This window comes from Pteronotus mesoamericanus, unplaced genomic scaffold (genome assembly GCF_021234165.1).
Source record: "Pteronotus mesoamericanus isolate MK-2021 breed Mesoamerican mustached bat unplaced genomic scaffold, CSHL_Meso_final scaffold_21, whole genome shotgun sequence".
NCBI classification, from domain to species: Eukaryota; Metazoa; Chordata; class Mammalia; order Chiroptera; family Mormoopidae; genus Pteronotus; species Pteronotus mesoamericanus.
Genome location: NW_026555310.1, coordinates 12,703,580 through 12,729,104, shown reverse-complemented (window position 1 = coordinate 12,729,104; position 25,525 = coordinate 12,703,580). Strand labels below are relative to the sequence as shown.

General features: G+C 33.9%; 1 protein-coding gene across 2 annotated transcripts in view; it reads right to left on the bottom strand.

The window, feature by feature from the left end:
- The window catches only part of ABCD2 (ATP binding cassette subfamily D member 2), a 55,590-nt gene that overhangs the window by 8,867 nt on the left and 21,198 nt on the right, over nt 1–25,525 (bottom strand). The window contains exons 7-8 of one of the 2 annotated variants that reach the window (XM_054591246.1): nt 6,825–6,970; nt 3,277–3,361 (exon numbers count right to left, since the gene is read on the bottom strand). In XM_054591246.1, coding sequence (XP_054447221.1) covers nt 3,277–3,361; nt 6,825–6,970 — 231 coding nt within the window. The remainder of the gene's footprint in view (nt 1–3,276; nt 3,362–6,824; nt 6,971–25,525) is intronic. The other variant, XM_054591247.1, reaches the window with a different exon arrangement.

The window sequence follows — 25,525 nt, the reverse complement described above, 5'->3', positions numbered from 1 at the left end:
CAGAAGAAAAGTATAAGAGAGAGGGTTGGCATCCAATTATAGAGAAAGTCATGAGGATGTAATGTTCAGCATAAAGGGTAAGTTGATAACGTCATAATAACATCATAATACGTATATTGACAGATGGTTATTTGGCTTACTGTTTTGATCATTTTGTAAGGTATATAAGTGTTGAATCACTATGTTTTAAACCTGCAATTTATATAATACTGTATGTCAATTATAATTTAAAGTAAATTAATTTTTAAAAAGAACTAATAAAATTAAAAAAGAGAAGTTTGGATAAAATTTTCTTTTTTGTAAATCTCTCCAGCAATTAGGTTACTTATTGTATTGTGTCTTATTTTTCAGAATGCTTTGGGCTAACAGAGAAGAGATGCCATTTTAGAATTAGAAAGAAGTATGTATCTCACACTGTTGTCATAGCAACCCCTAGTCTAGCAGATGTAAGACAAATCGCACACTTTTGTTTCCTTGGCATGACTGGTGTGTGTGTGTACTTAAATTTAGTAGGCAATAGCTGGAATCTGGGACTGATAAAACTAAGTAAAACGTTAGATAAAATGGTTTCTCAGATTTTTCTTCCTTTTTCTTTTGGTGTATCATCAGATGAGTGAGTCCTGCTGAAGATCTAGTCTATCTCCGTTAAGACAGGACTACACTGGTCATTCTTTTAACATTAAAAATCCTCTCAAAAAGAGTATACAGTTGTGATACTTAATGCTCCCTGCCAAAGTTGTCCATTTTAGCAAGCTCAAATCTTTCCCATTGCAACTCAAATATTTTTATTCGTCCTTTGAAGACGAGGGAGGCAGTTTCTCATTATAGTTTGCCTTCGCTGGGTTTAATATTTCCCTTTAATTTTATTTTCCTCAATAGATTCTGCTTTTCAACAACTTTGTCATCTTCACTATCATTAAATTTTCTTTTCATTGGTGTATTTGTATCTTTATTTAGTCTTACATTATATCCAAAATATTTTAGATACACAAGTATCAACTATTTATTTCAAGTTATGGGTACTTGAAATCTCTTTGGGTTAGCATCTTTTATTAATGCCTTCTGCTCTTTATTACATAGTTTATTTTATTAACAAACTGATGCAGTGAGAAATTTGTGGTCACATTTTGCATTCCATCATATTGCATTTCACCAACTATGCTGGAGATCATATTACTGAGTATTTATGGACAGGGCTCAAAAATACTCCGGGTGATAATAGTGGGTAACAGCTGGTTATAAATGTCAAACTGTAAAGTTTACACCTGAATCTTAGCACAGCATCTGAGAAAGGGGCATTACAAAATACACTTCACTGAAAACTCTATAAGTTAACAAATTTTGGTCCATGTTTTTTTTGCTTGCTATATTCTTACACTAACCATGTACATTATTACAAATGCCATGCTTTTAACACAATAATTTTTCCCATTAAAAATTCCAGCTAGACATGAAGTTAATACATACTGTCTGATTTAAATTATATGAAGTTATAGAACAGAAAGAACTAATTTATGATGATAGAAATCAAAACAAATCATCTATGGGGGGAACTAAACTGGAAATTGGAATGAGGGACTTTCCAGGGCAATAGGGAAATTCTTTATCATAACTGTGGTATTGGTTACATAAAGTATTATATATTTAGCAAAATTCATTGAATTATACACTTAAGATGTGTACATTAGGTACATAAAAATTTACAATAAAACTTTTTAAGAAACACTGCATAGCTATTACATAATAATACACATAAAAGAGGGATATAAATTTTAATATACTTTGTGAAAATAGTTACATTAAAAAATCAAGATAATGATCAACTTTTGTTTACCAAGACTAAGAAGAAACACTTCCAAGATTTTAAGTGTTATAGTTAATGAGATAACAGGTTGTTTTTCTTTTTTTATTTATCTAAATTTTCTACTTCTATGAAGTGAATGTATAATTACATTTTAATGGACTTGTTTAAATGCTATGTGCTTTTTTCAATGATAAACTTTGAATATGAACTAGGTATTAAATGACTTTAAATAATTATTGTCAACTTTATTAGGTACAATTATGGTATGTTATTATGTAAGAAAATGTCCTAAGATTTCAGAGATTGATGTCAAAGTATAAGGGAAAAAAAAGTCACAATATTTGGGATTCACTTTAAAATGCTTAAAAAAATAAATTACATGTGGCAGAATGTTTGACTTATTGAATCAGTATGATAAAAATATGGGGTCCATCTTAAAATTTTCTCTTATTTTTTGAGGTTTTGATGTTTTTCTACAATAAAAGGTTTTTCTTTTTTTAAATAATTGATAGACAGCTAGCTATTAAGCGAGGGCCTACTAGGTGCTAAGTGTTTAATAAGGCTTACTTGATGTTTTTGCTCTTTTAACAGTTTTTTAAAGTTCCCCACAAAAGTATTAATGCTTCCACTGCAGCTCCTTCAGGAGCATTGCATCTGCCCCAGCGTGTGGCCCATGCATGCATTCATGGATGTCACTTTTGGTCTTTTTTGACTAAGACATAAGTATTAAAAGTGAGTAACATTTTTCTGATAACCTGCTCTGCATACAACTCAGGTTCTCATTGACTAAAATAAAAAAGGGGAGAGGGAGAAAGAGAGAGAGATTGAGATTGAGATTTTTTTTTCAGAGAAGACCAGGACAGACAAGAGGAATAAATCAGAATAGCTTTACTTTTTTGTCTAGTGTCCTGTGCCTGGTATCTTGCACCTCCAAAGGTTATGAAACTAAAGCCTGTTGCAAAGAAAAAAGTTTTATCACAAGAAATTATTCTCCGAATCCCTCTCTATCTGAGTCCACTAAGACCTGTGCTAACCAGCACCCTTTTCCATTGGTTATGTCTCTGATTTTTGAAGAGGAGAGCACTATTAAACTTAATAGGTTACTGAGTAGTTGAAAAGTTAATTTAGTTTGAATTTAACATTTTAATTCAGGATGCATAGCTACTGTGTTCACAACAGTATGATAGTGGTTAGGCATTCTCAATTTAAAATTAATACTAATCTTACTTTCAAACTTGGAATACATAAAAATTTAATTTTGCCATCTAACAGTCAACATAAAAGAAATAGAGAAAAGACTTGGAAATTTCTGTCCCATTAAAAAAACAATTTAAACATGTTAAACTGTAAAGTCTAAGTGTTCTTTTTTTCAGTAAGATATTTTTAAATTAAAGATGAGGACACGGAATCTTGTCCAAAAGTTTTTTGGTTACAGCAATGAAATTGTAATTTTCTGAGAATAGCATACCTACCTATGATAAAACATGCGAGCCATGCCCATTCTTTGCTTTTCCCCTCCTGATAGGACATCTTTCCAGTCCATAACAGCATCCCATCCTTAAAAATTAAAGATATATATACATATATATATATAATAAAGCATTTGTTTAATTGTTACAGTTTTTACAGTTTTGGACAACGGACTGGGACAAGTTTAAATTATTAACACAAAGATCCTGGTATTTTATGGAACATATGCTTGGATAAACTAGAGAGCCTCATATATAAACTTTTGTTTTGGCTATGTTATTTTTTAATGGTAATAATTCCTTTTAATGACAAGTCATCCTCAAAGAATTCTAAAACCTGACACTTACAAAATTTGTTTCTTAATATCTCTAAAGAGTGGTATAGTTATACTTATTTTGCAGGCTTTGGGGGAAAGACCAACAGATTTTCATAGGCCTATCACAAGTCTTCACAGCGTAAGACAAGAACTAACTTAAATGGTTCCCATGTGCCACTTAAATGGTATAGTTTCCCCATATGTTCCACAACCATATGAGGTATATATTGTTAGTTGCATTTTATGGATGACTAAACTGAAACACATGGAAAAATTGACATGTCTAATTTTGCACAGCGAGATAATCAGAGTTCTGATTTATAAGTCTATCTACCTTCAAGCTTTTACAGTTTACTTATGCCATCTCTTACAACTGTTAATTATGGACTCAGTTGGATATTTATTCAAAAAACAAATGCACCATTTAAAGAAATAGGTCAGATCTGTACTTACTAATACAGAAATGTATCTAGGATATATTTTACATGAAAAACCAAACTGCAGAATTGTGTGTCATTGTCCTTCCAGGAAATTTTTATCTATTTAAAAACATGTCCTTGTTATTTTATATTAGGAAACAAATCTCAAAATGCCATCTGATTTGAAGTTCTTGCATCTAGTGAAAACTGTTGAAATAACATTTTTCTTTATGACTGAATTTTATAGCATTTATGAAACATAAGTGAGAATTTGAAAAATAGGTTCAGATTTCTACATGGTGGAGAAATATTCTGGGTTTAAAAATAATTCCCCCTTCCATTTGAGAAGACACAAGAGAAAAGTATTTGTGTCAAAGGAAATTTTAGCTTTACATATTAAAATAAATCATGGCCTTTGTTTCACTAAACCCAAAAGTTTTAGTAAGCATTACTGCTTAACCTCAGAACACCTAAATCAGAACTCTAAGTCATACTATTACCTCTGATGTGCTGACTGAATGAGACTAAGACAGCTAAAAAGACAATGGATTTCCTGCTTCCTAGAAATGTACAAACTGCTTTAGTTCATGTCCATTTGTTAACACTTCTGCTTTCCATTTTGTAACCTCTTTGATGGAATGAAACATAACTTTGAATTCCAACTCTAGCAAAACATGAGGTATCCTAAACGAAACTTCAGTAGGCTTCTTCTAAAGTAAGTGATGACCTTGCAAATGTAAGTGCTTTCTTGTTTTGCTTAAAAACATATTTCATATTTTAAGAATTAAGCAAATAAAGTGTGTGTCCTTGGAATTTTTTGATGTGTAACAATGTAACAATTCTTATTAGTGTCTGGGAAGCTAGGAGATAACATAGTACAGTGTCATAGCACAGTGTAGAACATTGACTTTCAAGTAAGATCTATGTCTGAATCCCTGGCTCACCACTTGCTATAGGCCCCTGGGGAATGTATTAAGCTTCCAAATTTCATCAGTAAAAGAAGGTTATTAAAACCCACATCATTGGGAAGTTATAAATATTAAATAAGTTGACAATGTAAATTGCTTAATGTTACATTCTGCAGAGTAAGCACTCAATAACCACAACAATTACTATTACACTTTTAAGGTTGGAATGCTCTTACAAACAGCTCTAGAACTTCTTGATGACTCCTAAAAAATAAAAATGCCCCATGTGTATCAAACATTTCTATTTGGATTATTGGATACCGAACGTATCCAAAATAATTTACCCAAGATTAACAGGCAGCATATATTGTGGCACAGTGTTTTAAAATTGGGAAGGAGTTGACCATATGAAAAAAAGAAAAAGACAACCTGCTTCCCATATTTGTAGCATTCAAAAATAGTGCTATTACAAATCCCATTAAAAATATGATAACACCTCCCTTGTCTGTCTTATTTGCTTTTTGTAAGGATCAAATGAAATAATATATGTGAAAATTCTATGTGAAATATCAAATATCGCACAAAGGCAAAATACTGTAGCATCAATATTACAACTAGTAATAGTACCATTAGCTACTAATTCTTTAGAACAGCATTTAGCTGTTCTAAATGCTTTACACAGTCTTATTTAATCTTTTTAGAATCCTTATAAGGTAGATATTTATCCCCATTTTACAGTTGAAGATACAGAGAACAGAGCTAATTAAGATTTAATTATAGAACTTTGACTTCAAAGCTCATATGCTTAGTCACTATACTACCCTCCTCCTTCTGATAATGTAAAAGTGTTAGGAATAGAACATAAAATCCATGCAAAGTTAAACTTAGAATTCAAGCTTGTTATTTCAGTAGTTTTTCTAGGCCATCAAATTATATGTTATCAAGTTATTTGACAAGATGACTCCTCTAAAGCAATTCTTTTAGAGCTCTTTTAAATGTACAGTTATTATTTCTATTCTTTCAAAAATATGCTGAAAAAACACAATACAGAAGTTTCCATATTTTATCTAATTCTCTATATGTAGCTTAAGAGAGAAAAAATGTATTGGTAAGACTGTGGGTCTAAAAACAAAAAAGAAGTTCCATGACAGTTATCTTTCAAATTGTTAAGTTTAATGTAAGCCAAGAACTTGAAGAGAAAATATTTCTGTCATAAACTTTACATGTATCTAGATCAACAATGGCCTCAAGGACACTTGTACCTTCAAATATGAAAAAAAAAAAAAGAACTACTAAACTTCGCGACAGCATGGATGGAACTAGAGAGCATTATGCTAAGTGAAATAAGCCAGGGGGCGAAAGACAAATACCATATGACCTCACCTATAAGTGGAACCTAACCAACAATACAAAGATGCAAGGAAAATAAGACCAGCAACACTGAAAGGAAAAGAAATCAACAGAGACAAGAGGGAAGGAAGGACTGGGGGCGGGGAAAAGGAAGGGAAGGGGAAAGTCAAGGAACATATAGCAAGAACTCATGGACAAAACCAAAGGGGAAGAGCTGAGGGAGGGAAGAAGGGAGGGGGCAAGGGAAAGTGGTGGGGGGTAGGCAGAGACAAATGTATTTGAAAAAATAAATAAATAAAATTTAAAAAAAGAAAAAATAACTGTCTTAAAATGCCAGCAGCAGGCTTAATAAAAAGCCTAGTGAGCTGCATGAAATACAACGCAAGTGAAAAAGAGGACGTCAACAAGGGAAAAGTAGTGAAAGCTGTAGACTGCATATTTCCTTGTGTGCTTATGTTTCAATAATAGCATATATTCAAATTAAACCACAGAGAATTTACCCATTTATTTTTAAAAATCAAAGTGAAATGCAGTAAAAAAAGAATGATGGAGGTTACCTCCTTCTCTTTGAACTATGTGATAGAGGTGGACATTGTGGAGGATACATTCCAGGTCACGGTCTGTATAACCTTTATCATGCATGTCATCCACTGAATCAGGATAGATGACTTGATCCCGAAGACTTCCAAGTGACATGTATGGCCTATAAAATACCAAGCACACAAGAATCCTAGTATAAAGTCATTTCAGTTTAGTCAGTGTGACATTCTGGTGTTCTGAAAACTCCACAGTGGACTTTAAATACCACACTTCTAGGATTATATTTATTGCCTAGTGCTCAATACTTTTCTCTCTGGTATGGGAAGATAATACACTGTTATGTTCATGTAAACTTTTACTGAAAAATTTAGGATTTTGACCCAGCAATGTGAACAAATAAAAACTTTTTAAAAATACCATTTATAATAAGAGAAATACAAATTAAAACTACCCTAAGTTTCATACTTGATTGGCAGAGAGTCAAAGCCTAACAACTCATTCCAGTCTACAGATAAACAGGTACTCTCATACAATGGTGAAAGTGTAAAATGGTACAGCCCTTTGGAGGGATTTGGCAAACCAATATATCACTTGGCCTTTGAGTCATTTCTAAGAATTTACTCTAAAGACATATTTCCAAAAATACCAACAGCAGCAAAAACAAAAAGTTCATAAGGTTATCCATTGCAGTATTATTTGTAATTGCAAAATATTGGAAACAACCTAAATGCTCATACAAAGTGGACTGATTGAGTAAGCTATAATACCTACCCTACATAGTTATAAAACAGGATGCAGAAATCCTTATGAACTGATATAGGGTAATTTCCATAAAATATTGTTAAGTTGAAAAAAATCCTGCAAAAGTAGAAATATAGCAGGGTTTCTCGACAGTGGCATTATGGATATATTGAACTACATAATTCTTTGTTGTTGAAGGCTATCCTGTGCATTGTAGGATGTTTTTTTGTCACTACTGTAGTGACAAAAAAATTCTCCAGATATTGTTCTTTGGGGACAGAACCATTCCTATCTGAGAACCATTGACCTATACAGTTGTCTTTGCTGTCTGCAGGGGATTGGTTCCAGCACCCCTGTGGATACCAAAATCCTCAGATGGGTAAGTCCTTTATATAAAATGGCATAGTATTTGCATATACCCTACACAACCTCCTGTATACCTTAAATCATCTCCAGATTACTTTTACTTCTTAACATTACAATGTAAATGCTATGTAAATACTTGTTATACTGTGTCGTTTAGGAAATAATTACAAGGAAAAATGTCTGTACATGTTCAGTACAGATGCAAGCATAGTGACATAGCACCCATAGGCAACAACATAACAATCTAACATCTTTAAAAATTTTTTTGGATCCACGGCAGGTTGAAGCCGCAGATGTGGAAACTGCAGGTACATATGACTGCAGTACACTACTTTTATGTAAAATAAAAGCAAAATAAGAAAATGCATATTTATCTGCTTATATTTACAAAAGAAAACACAGGAAAGGTTTGCTTCTATTTGCAAAAGTACACCAAGTTTTTGGTTACAGCAGATCTTGGGAACTAATACAGTTAGTATTTGTGCAAAAAGATGTGTAACCTAAATCAAATCATGAGGAAACTTAGAAAAACGTAGGTTGAGGGACTTTCTTAAACAACAACAGTCCTGCCTTCTTACAATTGTTAATGTCATAAAAAACAAAGAAAGGTTGAGGAATACTTTCAGACTAAAAGAAACTGAAATGACGTGGCAACTCAAAATGCAATGTATGATGCTGATTCAAGAAAAACAAGTTATTATAAAGAATTGTGTTATGAGAATTGGCAAAATTTGAATATGGAAGGTGGCTAGAAGAGGTCATCTGGACGACATGACCACTAGTTGACCTGTGAGCCACACCTGAGCAAATCCAAGGCTCCTCACTCCCTCTGTTGCTCTTGAAATGACTGACAGCTCGGCCCATGGATCCCAGCTGGAGCTCTCTTCAAGGACATGGCCTTGAGAGAACAATGTGTTGTTGAGCCTATCTGGATGGGATACATGACTGAGCCCAGTTAAGACCTAGACATAAACTCTTAGGATTCTGTTGGGAAAGGCAGTGGTCTGCTCATCATATGGCTGCCCAAGACAATACTGGTGTGTAAATTCCTTGCTTATTAAAACAGCAGCCTACCAATCTGGAATGGTCTGCCTCTTCTTCCCATTTCTCCTTGACCTCTGTGCAGAGGGTCAGTTTGCAAACAAACAAAAGTATGTTTAGATAATATTACAGCAATGTTATTTTTCACAAATTTGCTCTTTGTATTATAGTAATGTTAGAGACTATTTCTGTTTTTTGAAAATATACCCTGAAGTAGTTAAGAGTGAAGATTTATGATTACTGAATAGAAAAAAAGTGTGTGTGTATATGGGGGGGGAGAGAGAGAGAGAGAAAGAATTGAAGACTTGCAACATTACAAAATGTGTTTTGTAGACCAATTGTTACCTATTTCCCATAATATGCAAATGATTTAGTTGAAGAATAAACAGCACAGGTTATTTTTGTAACAAATTGAACTAATATATAAAAATAAAAATATATCTCTATTTTAAAAAATATGACCACAGGTTCCTTATATTTATAAAGACCAACTGAAAAATGTTATAAGAATGTACATATGTATAATTGAAATACAATTCACACATAATAAAATTTACCCTTTTAAACTGTACAATTCAGTGACTTTTAGTAGATTCACAAACTCATGCAACCATCACCATTGTATAATGGTAAAATAGTTTTCACCCCAAAAAGAAACTCCATTCTCAATAGCAGACCCTCCCCGTTCTTTCCTACTCCCTGGCAACCACTAATGTACTTTCTGTCTTCATGGATTGCCTATTCTGGACACTTAATATGTATGGTATTACATAATATGTGGTCTTCTGTGATTGTCTTTTCTTATGTTATATTTTCAGGTTAACACATAGTGTATCTTGTAACAGTATTTCACTCCTTTTATGGCTGAATAATAGTCCTTCGTATGGATATGCCACATTTTATTAATCCATTCATCCACTGATAGATATTTCAGTTATTTCCACTATTTGGCTAGTATTAATAGTAGAAGTACACATAGGAGTCAACTTACAGGGGCATGTGATAGCTTTTTGCAGAATTGCCTGACAGTTTTCCAAAGTGGGTACACAATTTCTGGTCACATTTCTTCTACAATACCCTATGTCTTCCCTTCATGCCCTCTTTTCCATCCTTCCCTCTCCAGTCTAAGCATTTATTTTTTTAAATACAATGAGGACACACAGTTATTTGTTTATTTACATCATCTTAAGCATTTAAATAATGTGACAATATCTTAAATTAACGATAATAGTATAAATAATAGCGATAGCAGTATAAAGTAAAAATTGGCCACCAGGGCCAATGAACAGTTTTTAGTTAGTACACTGACACTCTTTAGAAAAAGAAATACGAGAAACCTTAATAGGCAATACTTTTGCTAATTCCAACGTGATGCCAGTCCTAATTTAATATAAATCAGAAGCACAGATAGTCTATTACCTTACCATAAGCCCCAGATATAATTTGATCCACAGGACAGCCATGACATAATACATAACTGAGACTATAATGATTACAATACATCTGAACATTCATTTCACAAGTGATTCTACAGGGTTTTATCACAGGCTTGATTAACTGGCAGTATTTGATGACATCACATTTTATATCTACATTTCAGGGAACATGGCACAGAACCATGGTTGTGATAATGGGCTTTGGGGAGATGGTTTTGGGCTGGAATGCTGAACTCACCATTTACTAGCAATGTAACCAAAATCTGAGCTAAAGGTACCTAATTTGTAAAGTAACTTACTTTATTGCATGTTATAAGGATCAGATAAAACAATGTAGTCAGAACACATAGTAGGCATTCATTAAACTGTTATTGAAGCAAAAAACCCCCCTATTTCTACTTAGGTTTAAGTTTACCTATGTGAAAAAGCAACATCTTAAAAAGGATGTAAAGAATTTCTATTTAGCCAGCTAAGAAACTTATAGTTTTATATACTATTGTAACTTTTTCTTTTCTCAACATGATTAATAAGTACCTAATTATATAGATTTTAGAGATTCTATTCTGTTAAACACTCAAGGAAACACCTCAAGTTTAACCATAAGTACTTTTTCTAATTAACTGGAGCACCACTTAATTCACTGGAGCAATTTATGGGACCTCAAAGGTATCAATATGCTTTCTTTGTAAGAGGAATTTAGAAGAGCAAAACTTTATCATTTCTTTAAATGGATGATTTAATATTATTTAAGATTTCCTTATACTTTTTGAAATATGTCAATCCTCTTTGATGAACAAATATGGCAATTTATCTAATAAGGGTTCTTAATTATAAAGAAAAGCAAAATAATTCTGTTCTGCAATGCTAATTTTTTAATTGAATTTATACGTCTAATAGTGCTTTGAATATGCAATCTTGAAATAAAAAAGTCAAAACAAAAAAGAAACATAGTTTTAACTACTAAGGTTTTAAAAAATACAATCAGGATGAGATTTAAATAAAATGTCAAACCATAAACATTTTATGATGCTAGATTAAGATCTGCAAATGTGTCCATATAATTTGTTACTTGAACCACTGTTATTCAAAATGATTTACTAGAACATGAAAATTGCTACTTTGGAAATTTATGTGATCCACTCATTTATGGATGGGTACTTTAGGTTGCTTCCAGCACTTAGCTATTGTAAATTGTTCTGGGGTGTATAGGTACTTTTGAATTGGTGTTTCTTGATTCTTAGGGTATAATCCCAGCAGTAGAATCGCTGGGTCAAAAGGTAGTTCCATTTTTAAATTTTTGAGGAAATTTCACACTGCTTTCCACAGTGGCTGCACCAGTCTGCATTCCCACCAACAGTGGACTAGGGTTCCCTTTTCTCCACAGCCTCGCCAGCACCTGTTGTTTGTGGATCTGTTTATAATGGCCATTCTGACCGGTGTGAGGTGGTACCTCTTTGTGGTTTTGATCTGCATTTCTCTGATGGCTAATGATGCTGAGCATCCTGTCATATGTCTCTGGGCCCTGTGTATGTCCTCCTTGGAGAAGTGTCTGTTCAGGTCCTTTACCCATTTTTTAATAGGATTGTTTGTCTTCCTGGAGTAGAATCATATTAGTTCTTTACATATTTTGGAGATCAAAACCTTGTCTGGATATCATTCCAAATATATTTTCCCATATGGTTGGTTTTCTTTTTATTTTGCTGATGTTTTCTTTAGTTGTACAGAAGCTTCTTATTTGGATGAAGTCCAATTTGTTTATTCTTTCCTTTATGTCCCTTGCTCTAGGGGACATATTGGTGAAATATGCTGCTTGGAATGTCTGAGATTAAAAAAACAACTATGATACATTTACACAATGGAATACTACAGGGCAGAAAGGAAGAAAGAGTTACTACCCTTCAAGACAGCATGGATGGAACTGGAGAGCATTATGCTAAGTGAAATAAGCCAGGGGGTGAAAGACAAATACCATATGATCTCATCTTTAAGTGGAACTTAATCAACAAAACAAACAAGGAAGGAAAATATAACCAGCAACATTGAAAGAAAAAACAAACCGACAGTAATGAGAGGAAAGGTGAGAGAGGGGTAAGAGGGAAAGGAAGGGGAAGGGTCAAATCAAGGAACATGTATAAAAGACCCATGGACAAAGCCAAAGTGGGGAAAAATTGAGGGTGGGAGGTGAGGGTGTGTGGGGCAGGGGAAAGTGGTGGTGGGAAAATGGAGACAAAGGTAGTTGAACAACTAAAATAAAAAGAAAGAAAGAAAAAGAAACCATAAATGGGGAAAAAGAAGAAAATTTATGTGAAGGGAAGGCTGATAAAATTGTACAAAAATATATTATAAAATTATATATTCAATAAGGACAATAAATATTGCTCTATTAAAGTTCCATATTTCTCTCAATTATTGTATTATATAATGTGAAATGGTAAAAACAGCATATTAGCTGTATGTTTAATGAGGTACACAGTAACTAAGGGTACTCTATGGAATTTCCTCAAAAAACTAAAAATGGAACTGTCTTTTGATCTGGCAATTCCACTGCTGGGACTATACCCTAAGAACCCTGAAACACCAATTCAAAAGAACCTATGCACCCCAATGTTCATAGCAGCACAACTTACAATAGCCAAGTGCTGGAAGCAACTTAAGCACCCATCAGTAAATGAGTGGATCAAAAAACTATGTTACATTTACACAATGGAATACCATGCAGCAGAAAGAAAGAAGGAGCTCCTACCCTTCACAACAGCATGGACAGAACTGGAGAGCATTATGCTAAGTGAAATAAGCCAGGGGTTGAAAGACAAATATCATATGATCTCACCTGTAAGTGGAAGCTAATAAAAAAAACAAACAAGTGAGCAAAATATAACCAAGAAACAATGAAATAAAGAACAAACTGACAGTAACTAGAGGGGAGGGGGAAAGGAGTTAATGGGGGAAAGAATGGGCAGGGTCATCAACGAACTTGTATAAGGGACCCATGGACAAAGCCAAAGGGGGTGGGATTGAGGGTGGGAGGTGGGCGTTGGTGGGGTCAGGGGAGTGGTGTTGGGGAAATGGAGACAACTGTACTAAAACAACAATTAAAAAACGAGTATAATCTTAAAAAATATTATTATGAAGTTGAAGTTACCACAGAATCCTCTAGAAAGGCTATATCAAGAATCTATTTGACTTTTGCACAAGGAAATGGAGGACCCTATATCCAGTATTTATATGAGTAGTTTGCATGTGATCCTTTTCTAGCTCTAAGGCCTGGAATTTAACATTTTAAGCTAGCTCAAGTTTCTCTAGTCCTACCAAAGTTATACATAATTGATAAGCACTGAAAGTACCCTTTACTAAACCTTCCTTTCTAGATATATAGACCTATTCAAATTATCTTCTAAATATTTCAAGTAGATCAATTACCATGTCAGAAAGTTATTAACTTACTTGTTCTGGACCATGAGGAGGAGAATCATGCAACATACATAGTATAAGCAACAACAAAAAGTAGATTGCTTATAATTCGTAGCTTTCAAAAGAGAAAGACTAGCTACTTTTCTTTTATCTAAGTAAAATTCAGAATCACCTGTTTGTTGTGAGAAAAATATTGGACTAAACCTAGAGGTGTTCCATTATAATTTAAATAATTATTATTATTTAAACAATTATCATAGTTGTTTTTCTTTGTAATCTAAAATTCCTTCAAATGCATCTATAATTAAAACTGTTCATTGTAATGTTAAAATTAAAGTAAAATTATTTAAGATCAAACCCATGTCCAGTGATTATGGCTTTTTAAAGTTATTACAAATGTCTCAGGGTACTTTTATAATATGTATCATACTACCCATTTTTTTTGTCTATTTAAGTATTGGCAATTTATGATTATTTTGGTAAAATATATTAACACTTATTAGGGTTTATATTCACATAGTTTTATATTATTCTCTATTTTTCTATTTGACAGGGACAAAAATGAAAAGAAGAAAGCATGGAGAAATGTTAACTCTTTGTGCTTGGAGTCTCTAGTATGATCATGCAAAATACTAAATATTTTGTAGTCATCTAGATTTTAATTGTGAATAATACTGATAAAAGTTTCACTGCAATTTAACTATGTTTAATGCAGGTATTAAGTTTATGAATAAGGTACAGCTAAGAACTGCTATGTTGCCATGGTAATAAGAAGTTAGCAACCTGAAAGCCATAGATCTAGCAATTCATATAAATGTACACGCTGGACCAATCATGTCATCAAAGTTTTTTTTATGAACAGCAAAAACAAGATTTGAGCCCTTAATTCATAATTCATTCCTAATATTCTTAAAGTAAATATGTAGCAAAAAGAAGAAATGCTCACCTGAAAAGAGATAGTTACTTACTACTGAAGTTATATTACTAGGATAAAATATTTCTAGGTGCCAAAGCCGAGGTGTGCACATCCTCTTAAGAGCAGGAACTGTGTTCATTTCCAAGTAATAAAAATAATGTTCATGGAATAATCAAAGTATCAACAAGCTAATAAAATGTACATTATTTAAGTCAACTTTGTTGAGTATTTATCATTATATTAAATTACTGTATGTAATTACTGACATTACACTTGCCCTATTGATTTCCACAAATTATACTTCCATGTGGCTTACCCTAATAATAAAAACTTTTAGATGCAATGCAAGATTTTTTTCCATTATTATTTTAAAAATTAGCCCATAGAAGAGTTACATATGAAAAAAATTTTTTCCAAGCCATACAAAAGTATAGGACATTATGTTTGTATTTATAGATCCCTTTAAGAGACTTTAAAGAACTAAACTGTAACAATTACTACACAGGATAAACCAAAATGTATAATTTAAAATTCTGTCAGCTAATTACCTGAAGATATTTATTCACTTGCTTTGAGTCTAATAGTCATAAAGCAAAAGAATAGAAGAGAATTTGCTATAGCAGTACTGCTGAACCTTCTTCATAGTAACATAGTTTCTTTTAAAAAAATGTTAAATGACAAATATTTATTCCCATCTTAAAGAGCCTGTGTGACATATCTAGTGCAAGCACCAAACTAATTTGGCAGTAGAGTCTGTGGAGATACTCATTCATTAATTTATTCAATTATGCATCAGAGGTTCATTGGACAGTTACAATATGCCAGTAGGCACACTATAGAGTTAGCAGGATACCACCAGTGCATAAAGAGGCATGCAGATGCCCTTTCTAGCTTATATTCGAAAAGATCTGTTCAACAGAGGCTCACACACAACATAGGCAAAAGTCTTTTCCAGTGACAACTCCCACTCTTGAGGCCCATATTTGCTTAATTTGGAGAGAGCAAGACCAGTGTATACGTAACCTATTAGGTATGGGGCTCCCTGAGTAGGCCTGGATGAAGCCACATCACATTCTTCTTTCATTCCAGTGGCCCTTTCAGACCAACATTCCAGTGGCAACGGCCTGGCTAGCCTACATCTTACTTAAATAAACACAGTCTTGGTCTGCAGAGGCCCTCTGTGTGTTCAGGCACCTAGAAATTCATTAAGAATCAAAAAGTCCAAAAGCCAGAGATCCGGGAAAAAATGGTCAAGATATTTAACTAACATTCCTCCATATTCTTCCTTAGGTCCTTTTCTGGGCCACTTCCTCCTGTTTTAATCTGAGATCTGAGACCAAAAAAGAAAAGCAAGAGTCTCGCTGAAAATACTTTTACTATGAGGGCATCCTCTCTTCCATGGAGAAAGGAGGCAAATTAGGTCTTCTAACCTCCCTCTGATCTCATGTGCTTCCTGGATTTTTAACAGTCATTATCTGGTTTTATATATGTGGATTAAATGATGTTATAAAACATAGTCCAAATCCTGGATTTGGAAAGCATTCATATAGAAACAAGTCAAAAGGATGTTCAGATTTTTGAATATCTACAAAACACATTTAACACCTGTACATCTTAACATACAGTGCAGCTGTGCGTATGTTGGTACTTTAGGTGCTACCTGAGTGTTCTGTACATTCTGCTGAATTCTTGTAACAATCTTTGCTGTGTTGCAAAGAGCCTCTTCTTTTGGCAACATATAGCATAAATAATGATTTTTTTGTGCCATGACGCTTTGTAAAAATTAAGATTTGCTTGTTTGATATCTCTGAAAAAATTCTAATTTAAAATTAAGGGAATATTTTTGAGAAATCCTTTGAAATTTTATAGAAAAATTGGTTTTAGAAGAAAAGGAAAGAATAGGGAACATATTCTAATTTGAAAGTGATTTGAACACAGTTTAAATTTTTAAAAATTTCACTTTTATAAAAGAACAGATCTCCTTTCACATTAACATAAATGAATGAAAGCCAAGTAGCTATGATAGACATTCTGCTAAAATTGGCTTGGATTGCCTTCTACACACAGCATTAAAAGAACTCTGCTGCCAAACAATAGCTCGATATTAGCACAGTTTAAGCATACCAAGCCAACAACCTTAGCTAGTGATATTCACTTGAAAGGTCAGGCCAGAGAATAGTAAATTTTCAGAGATACATCCATGGCTGTAGGCAATAACTAAGACAAAGTACCTTTAGAGTCAGACATGCCTAAGTTAAATTGTTAGTTGCAACATTTATCAGCTGGATGACTTCAGTCTCTCAAGTTTTTTCATCTATAAACTAGGGGTACTAACACCAACCTTATGGGTTATCATACAAAAAATTAGAAACATGTAATATGTTTAGCCCTGGCTGATGTGGCTCAGTGGATTGAGCACTGCAGACCAAAGGGTCTCTGGTTCAGTTCCCAGTCAGGCCACATGCCTGGGTTGCGGGACAGGTCCCTGGTTGGGGGCATGTTTGCAAGAGGCAACTGATTGATGTTTCTCTCACACATCGATGTTCCTCTCCCTCCCTTTCCCTCTCTCTAAAATAAATAAAATATTTAGAAAAATAAATATGTTTAATATAGCTACTAGCACACAGTAATTGCTTGATACATTGTAAATTAATATTTTAAAAAAAGTAATAGGCCAGAGATGCTCAGCCCTTGCTTAAGATGTCCTAGGATCTATCAGTTATCTCAGGGGTCATAAGATTCTTAAAATAAAAATCAATATCAATTCAGTTTATTTGAAAAATATACAGACTATATCATTAAAGGCATTAGTAAAAATGCCATCAAAGAACAATTCAATGCTGGCACTTCTAAAAGCTAAACTTTTATGTCATAAGCCCTTCTTACTAAGAAACACAGTTGAAGAAAACAGAAATTTTTGAAAGGGAATGCGAACCATAAAAGAATGATAGTTTGTTATTCCCTATAAATTTGGGGAATAACAATGCTAGAGAGGCTTTAATTATTATGATTGTCTGAGAAAGTATTTAAGGTCTAACACTGGGGGTTTTAAAAATGACTGGTACATGTTTCTAATACAATTATTTTATTAATCTGAAAAAAGGAGGTGGTGAGTAGAAAGGATTTGTGTTCAAAGATTTGGAGAAGTGTAACCCTGGCTCTGAACTGCTAGGTAACTCTAAGTATTAAAGCCTCTAATCCCTTGGAACTACAATTTAATTATTTAAAATATTCTATCAGCATGACTTATGCTGAGCATAATTAATATGTACTGTTCATATATTAAAAGATAGTCAGAAATAAAGTTATCTATATTTAATTTGCTATACAGACTAATTAGTTATGCTTTCCTTACTATCTACAACCAAATTTAGGGTTATGATGCATTATGTATTAAAGTGTGACTCATAACTACTTTATTAAGCATTATTTACATTTTGTCTAGAAGATTAAGTAACATGGAGTTTAAATATACTACCCTGTGAATGAAGTAGTTACTAAACAAATCTTGAGCTGGTAAATAAAATGTTACTTATAATTTTAGAGTATCTTCTGACAAAAGAGGAAAAAACAGGACTCTTATAGGAGCAAGTTCCTGTCATTTTTTTTTGTTTTTCAAGATTCATTGGCAGACTGTCATTTACTCCAAAAGAGGAGATGAGCTCCTTAGGTAGAAAGGCAGGAAATGGCAGACTCCCAAAACACTAGAGAGTGTTAAAAAGTAATTCAGAGCCCATCAGGATAGCTCACTTGGTTAGAGCATTGTTCCAATATGCCAAGGTTGCAGGTTCGATCCCTGGTCAGGTCACATACAAGAACCAATCAATGAATTTATGAATAAATGAAACAACAAATCTCTCTCTCTTCCCCCCTTTCATCTCTCTCTCTCTAAAATCAATAAAAATAAAATAAAAATAAAAAGTAATTCAAAGAACACTTTAGCAATGCTTAAAGAGCCAGGGGATGTATGTTATTATTTCCAGTATGTACGAATGACATAATATTAATGGAGGTATATGTAATAAATATTTGCTTTTCTCTGCTTGGTGTATTACAGGAAGAGTGGACAGGATAGCCCTGCTTAGAAATGTACAAAAAACAAAAATTAATAACTTGTGCTTACTTGAATCTGTGGCATTTCTGATCTATTCAGACTTTGGAGAGACATCCAATTCATGACAAATGTTAAAATCCTAACTTTCAAAACCCAGGTCAAATGACACACTGTTCTTTCATATTCTTTCCTCATTTTGAACATCTGTAACATTTCTTGCCTTTTTTGAGGCACTTGTTTTGGCTTTTAGTGAAGTTACTCGTGTGTTTTTGTTTAAAACCAAATTCAATATAAGGACCGCATACTGTGAGAAAATATGTCTTGCTCACTGGCTATCCTCTGTAGTATCTTACAGCAGTGCTTTAGTAAATACTGGTTAAAATTAAATTAAAAAAAAGAGTAGCATATTGACAAAGAGTACAATTCAATAATTTTTCCCAAGATATGAAGTACAAGATCCTACCTATTCTATTCCCTCTCTTTCCTTCCTTTTTTCTTTTAAAAAATATTTAGTCAAATTTAATTTGACCCATAATTCAATCCTTTTACTTTCCTAACCTTTTTCTTCTCATACTTCAAGTTAAAGATAAATGAAATTTGTACAAGTTTCCTTTTCATACAAAATTGTGGGAAATCTGAATCTATTTCAGATTTGTTGTCTGAGTGTTAGTATTTGAGTAGTAAGATCATGGTTAAAATTTTGGTCCCAAGATATTTTTTTCCAAGATAGTGAGAGAAGGGCTTTGGGAACATGCTTACATTGTGGGTAGGTGCCTAACTGGAGACTTGTTGCCGAGGAGAGATATGTAATGTACACAAAAGATCCTCTGGAGGATTTTTTAACGAGTAGTAAAAGGAATAAGAGATTTTGCTACCTTTTGTTGAGTAAACATCTTTTATCTTCTGCCTTTCTTCCCTCTGTCCCTTTCATTCTAGCTCTCTCTCTCCCTCCCCTCTTTCTTCTGTCCCTCCTTCCCTTTCTCTCCTTCACTTTCTGTTCCTCCCACCTCTACCAAAAGTTTCACTTTTTCATTTGATTAGCATTAGCATATAATAATATTTTGTTAGGAGGTGAACTAAACAACTCAATAAAAGATTGGGCTTTTGAGGTTTTAATGGCTGAAGACAACAGAGACATACCAGGGAATTATTAAGTGCTAATGGGTCATAACCTAGTGAATTAGTGGGTTAGAGCAGGAGATCATAAATCTACCCTTAGGTGGTTAGGAAGATGGAGACTGCACCAAGAAATGATAAAAGTAATTTAAGATCTTTATCCAAGTGGAAGACTTTTCCTGAGGGTCAGTAGGTAACAATGAGGTGTTTTTTTTTTCCTCATCAAACTTTGTTTTAATGGGTCTCAAAATTCTGTGACAGATTTTGGTCAAGTTGTTTCCACTGAAAAGTACTGATTAAAAAACTAAGAACTTAAAAAATGCCACACACCAAAAAACCAAATGGTCCACAAAACATTCTCCTTTCCTTCTGAAGGTTTTATGATGCATTGTAATCATTAACCAGTCCTTTATTACTAAACTTAAGTGGTCAGTTGAGACAAACAGTTCTGAGACCGTTCTTCCACTACCGATTAAGACTGGGGTGGGAGGTGTTGGGGATAATACTCATTGAGCCTTCTGAGCTTTCTGGGCAGACTTGGGGACTTTGCCAGCTCCAGCTGCCTTCTTGTCCACTGCTTTGATGACACCAACAGCAACTGTCTGTCTCATGTCACGAACGGCCAATCGGCCCAGAGGGGTATAGTCAGCGAAGCTTTCAACACACATGGGCTTGCCAGGAACCATATCAACAACGGCAGCATCACCAGATTTCAAAAACCTTGGGCCATCTTCCGGCTTTCTCCCAGAACGATGACGAGTCTTCTCCTTCAGCTCAGCAAATTTGCAAGCAATATGAGCTGTGTGACAATCCAGAACAGGTGCATAACCAGCACTGATTTGGTCAGGATGGTTGAGGATAATCACCTGAGCTGGGAAGCCAGCTGCTTCCATTGGTAGGTCATTTTTGCTGCCACCAGCCACATTGCCATGACGAATATCTTTGGCAGACACATTCCTGACATTGAAGCCCACATTGTCCCCAGGAAGATCTTCACTCAAAGCTTCGTGGTGCATTTCAACAGACTTGACTTCAGTTGTAACACTGACTGGAGCAAAGGGACCACCATGCCAGGTTTGAGAACACCAGTCTCCACTCGGCCCACAGGGACAGTACCAGTACCACCAATTTTGTAGACATCGTGGAGGGGCAGCTGCAGGGGCTTGTCAGTTGGATGAGTTGGTGGCAGGATGCAATCCAGAGCTTCAAGCACTGTGGTTCCACTGGCACTGCCATCTTTGCGGGTGACTTTCCATCCCTTGAACCAAAGCATGTTAGCACTCGGCTCTAGCATGTTGTTGCCGTTCCAACCAGAAATTGGCACAAATGCTACGGTGTCATGGTGGTAGCCAATTTTCTTAATGTAGGTGCTGACTTCTTAAACAATTTCCTCGTATCTTTTCTGGCTGTAGGGAGGCTCAGTAGAATCCATTTTGTTAACACCAAAAATCAGCTGTTTCACATCCAGCGTGTAAGCCAGAAGGGCATGCTCATAGGTCTGCCCATTCTTGGAGACACCTGCTTCGAACTCACCAATGCCAGCATTAACAATCAGGACAGCACAATCAGCCTGAGATGTACCTGTAATCATGTTTTTGATAAAGTCTCTGTGTCCTGGGGCATCAGTGACGGTCATGTAATACTTGCTGGTTTCGAATTTTCATAGGGAGATATCAATGGTGATACCATGTTCACGTTCAGCTTTCAGTTTATCCAAGACCCAGGCACACTTGAAGGAGCCCCTCCCCATCGCAGCAGCCTCCTTCTCAAATGTCTCGATGGTTCTCTTGTCAATCCCACCACATTTGTAGATCAGATGGTCAGTAGTGGTAGACTTGCCGGAATCTACGTGTCCAATGACGACAATGTTGACGTAAGTCTTTTCTTTTCCCATTTTGGCTTTGATTTAGTGTTGGTTTTCTCGACACCTGTGTACTGGCAGCAAACCCATTGTGAAAGAGTGTAACAATGAGTTTTAATCATCACTTTCACATTGCTCAGGAAATTCAGTCTCAAACAGCCTTGAAATTACCAAAATATTTTTAAAGTGTTGTCTGACGAGACTAAGAATTTTACCATAGATTTAGAATGGCTAAATCTATATTTTACATGAAATATTTCTTTGCTCAAACTTATGAAATATTCCAGTAATTGTCATATCCAATATTAGAGAAGATGAGATGAGAGAAAAAGCTGTTTTGAAACAAGTTTATCTACCACAACTTGTTATTTGTATTCTCGAACTAAGGCCCAGATTCTTTTATCTGGGACTCATTATTAACATTGCTAAAATGATCTCATAATTTCTTAGGAGTTCGTGTTTCCCAACTTTTAAACTGAGCCATACCAGCATTCTCTAGAGACTTGGTTTGAAAAATGTTAAGTGGCCTAATATGCTTAATTAGAATTTTTTTTCCCTCAGTAGTTTACTTTTTCCTTTTGTACACTGCATGACAGTATTAGAAATGCACTTGAACAAATATCATTGCTTTTTCCCCAATGAAAGTAAAAATTAATGTACATTTGATTGCTGCATACACAGATTTATTCTCTGCAAGAAAGTCTTTCAATCACAAAAGTAAAAACGGAAATTATTGTAAAGGTTTCCTTATGACTTATGAAGTTTATTCTGTAGGTACCCAAGACTCAATTTTATATTCAATTTACAGTTTTTTTCTTCTAAGCTACTTTTTAAAAGCAATATTGTATTGCTATAAATTAATCCAATAAAATATCAGATAATATTAATTAATGAGAATATCCTATGAAGCAATGTTTACAATTAGTTACTGAGAAATATTCTGAAATAGGTTTTAGCTTCCTTTTAAAAAATAGAAACATAAGATTATTTTCAAATATACTTGAAAAATTCAGCAGCTCTTAAAATATAAGAAATAAATATTACATTTAGAGACTTAGTTTACATATACATTTAAATTCTATGCTTTTCTGCAACATAAAGATTTTAAACATAAATACACATTGTCATGTTTCTAAAACTATATAATCAAGATAAAATTACTTTCAACAGTAATTATTAAGAAACATTTTTAGCCTTCAAAAATACTCTTCATTCTCATCTTTCTCCTTAACTAAATTGTAGTTGACCTTTTGCTTAGGCAAAAGTAAATTTCATAACTAAGAAAAAGTTTCCCAGTGATTTATGTCTGTTGCAAAATAACAGAGTTAGGCTTCTCTGTGGACAAAGACTGGATTTATGCACTTTCTTGCCCTTCCCACCCCGACCTTTAAACTACATTCACATAACATAATGCATCTTAACCATTTTAAGTGTACATTTCAGTGGTATGTTTTATTTATGTTTCCAGTTTTATTAAGATAAAACTGACATACAACATCATGTAAGTTTAAGGTACACAATGTGCTGATTTGAAACACATATAACAAAATGAACTGATTGATACCTCTGGTTTCTCACATGATTACCATTATTTTTTCTGGTAAGAACCTTGAAAATATACTCTCTTAATAACGTAGATCTATGTAATATGTTATTGTCAACTATAATCACAATGCTGTGCATTATATCCCCAGAACTTACTCATCTTCTAACTGGAAGTTGGTATGCTTGACCAACATCTCCCTCTTTCCCCGACTCTCCAGACCCTCGTAATCACCATTTTATTCTGTTTCTATAAGTTTAGCTTTTTAGTTGCCAAATATAAATGTCACACAGCATTTGTCTTTGTTGACTTATTTCACCTAGCACAATGCCCTCAAGTTTCAATCACGTTGTCACAGATGGAAAGATTTCTTTCTTTCTTGTGGCTGAAGAATATTCCATTGTATGTATACACACCACATCTTCTCTTTCCATTTACCTGTTGACGGGCACTGAGGTTTTTTCTCTCTTTTGGCTACTGTGAATAATGCTGCAATAAACATGGGAGTACAGATATCTCTCGAAGATCCTGTTTTCATTTTCTTTGGATAAATACTCAGACGTTGGATTGCTGGGTCTTATCGTAATTCTATTTTTAAATTTTTGAAGAACCTCCATACTGTTTTCTATAGCAGCTACACTAATTTACATTTCCATCAAAAGTGCACAAAGGTTTCCCTTTTTCTTCATCCTTGCCAACACTTCATATTCCTTGTCTTTTCTGTTGATAGTCATTCTAATAGGTGTGAGATGATATGTCATTATAGTTTTGATGTGCATTTTGCTGATGACTAGTGATGTTAAGCACCTTTTCATATACCTGTTGGCTATTTGTGTATCTTCTTTGGAAAAAAAATGTCTCTTAGTTCCTCTGCCCATTTTTATTTTTTGATTTAATTTAATTATTTTTATTTTTTTGCAGTGGAAAATACTGTTATTCTTTAAAGATGCAAAAAAGCACATTTAAGTATGTATTTGTGTATTTATCCTTTGCAAACCTGAAGGCAAGATGTAAAAAAATGTAAAAACTTGAATATGATTATTTTTTTCTGCAGATATGTCACCTTTATGTTTTGACTTAAACAATATTGTTTATCTTTTTAAACAATCATTCTTAATTTTGTCGATATTTTCTATTTTTTCTGGTTTCTATGTCATCTATTTCTACTCCAATATTTGTTATTTCCTCCTTCCTGCTAACTTTGGACTTCATTTGCTTTTCTTTTTCTAGTTCTTTGAGGTGTAAGGTTAGGTCTGAGATACTACTTTTTTTGTTAATGTAGGTATTTTTTGCTTTACATGGCATTCTTAGAACTGCTATTTTAGCTTCCCATGGTTTTGGTTTGTTGTGTTTGTATTTTCATTTATTTCAAGATATTTTTTATTTCACTCTTCATTTCTTCTTTGTCCTATTGGTTGCTCAGGGGCATGTTGTTAAATTTCCCCATATCAGTAAAATTTCCAGTTTTTCTCCTGTTACTTATTTCTAGTTTCATACAATTGTGATGGGAAAAGTACTTGGTATCATTTCAATCTTTAATTTGCTAAGACTTGTTTTGTGTCCTATCATGTGATCTTCCTAGAGAATAGTTCATGTGTACCTGTGAAAAATGTGTATTCTGCTGCTGTTGGATGAAGTGTCTGTATATGTCTATTAGGTTCATTCTGTCTAAAGCGTGGTTCAACTCCAATGCTTCCTTGTTGATTTTCTGTTGGAAGGATGTATCTGCTGCTGAAAGTGGGGTACTGAAGTCCCCAACTATTATTGTATTCTTGTCAATCTTCCTTCAGATATGTTAGTATTTGCTTAATATATTCAGGTGTTTTAATATTGAGTCCATATATGTTACAATTGTTAAATATTCTTGATGAATTGATCCCAGTATCATGATATAATGATTTCATTTGTCTCTTGTTACAATTTTTGGCTTAAAGTCTATTTTTAATGATATAAATATAGCTGTTCCTGCTTTCCTTTGATTTCCATTAGCATAGAATGTCCTTTTGCATGCCTTTACTTTCGGTCTATGTGTCTCCTTAAAACTGAAGTAAATCTCTTATAGGCAGCATATAGTTGGTTCTTGCTTTTTAAAAAATCCATCCGGCCACTCTAGCCTTTTGTTTGAAGAATTCAGTCCACTTATATTTACAGTATTGCAGTTAAGGAATTACTAATGTCATCTCATTATTTTTTGGCTCTTTAGTTCCTTTCTTCTTCTTTGCAGCCTTGCTTT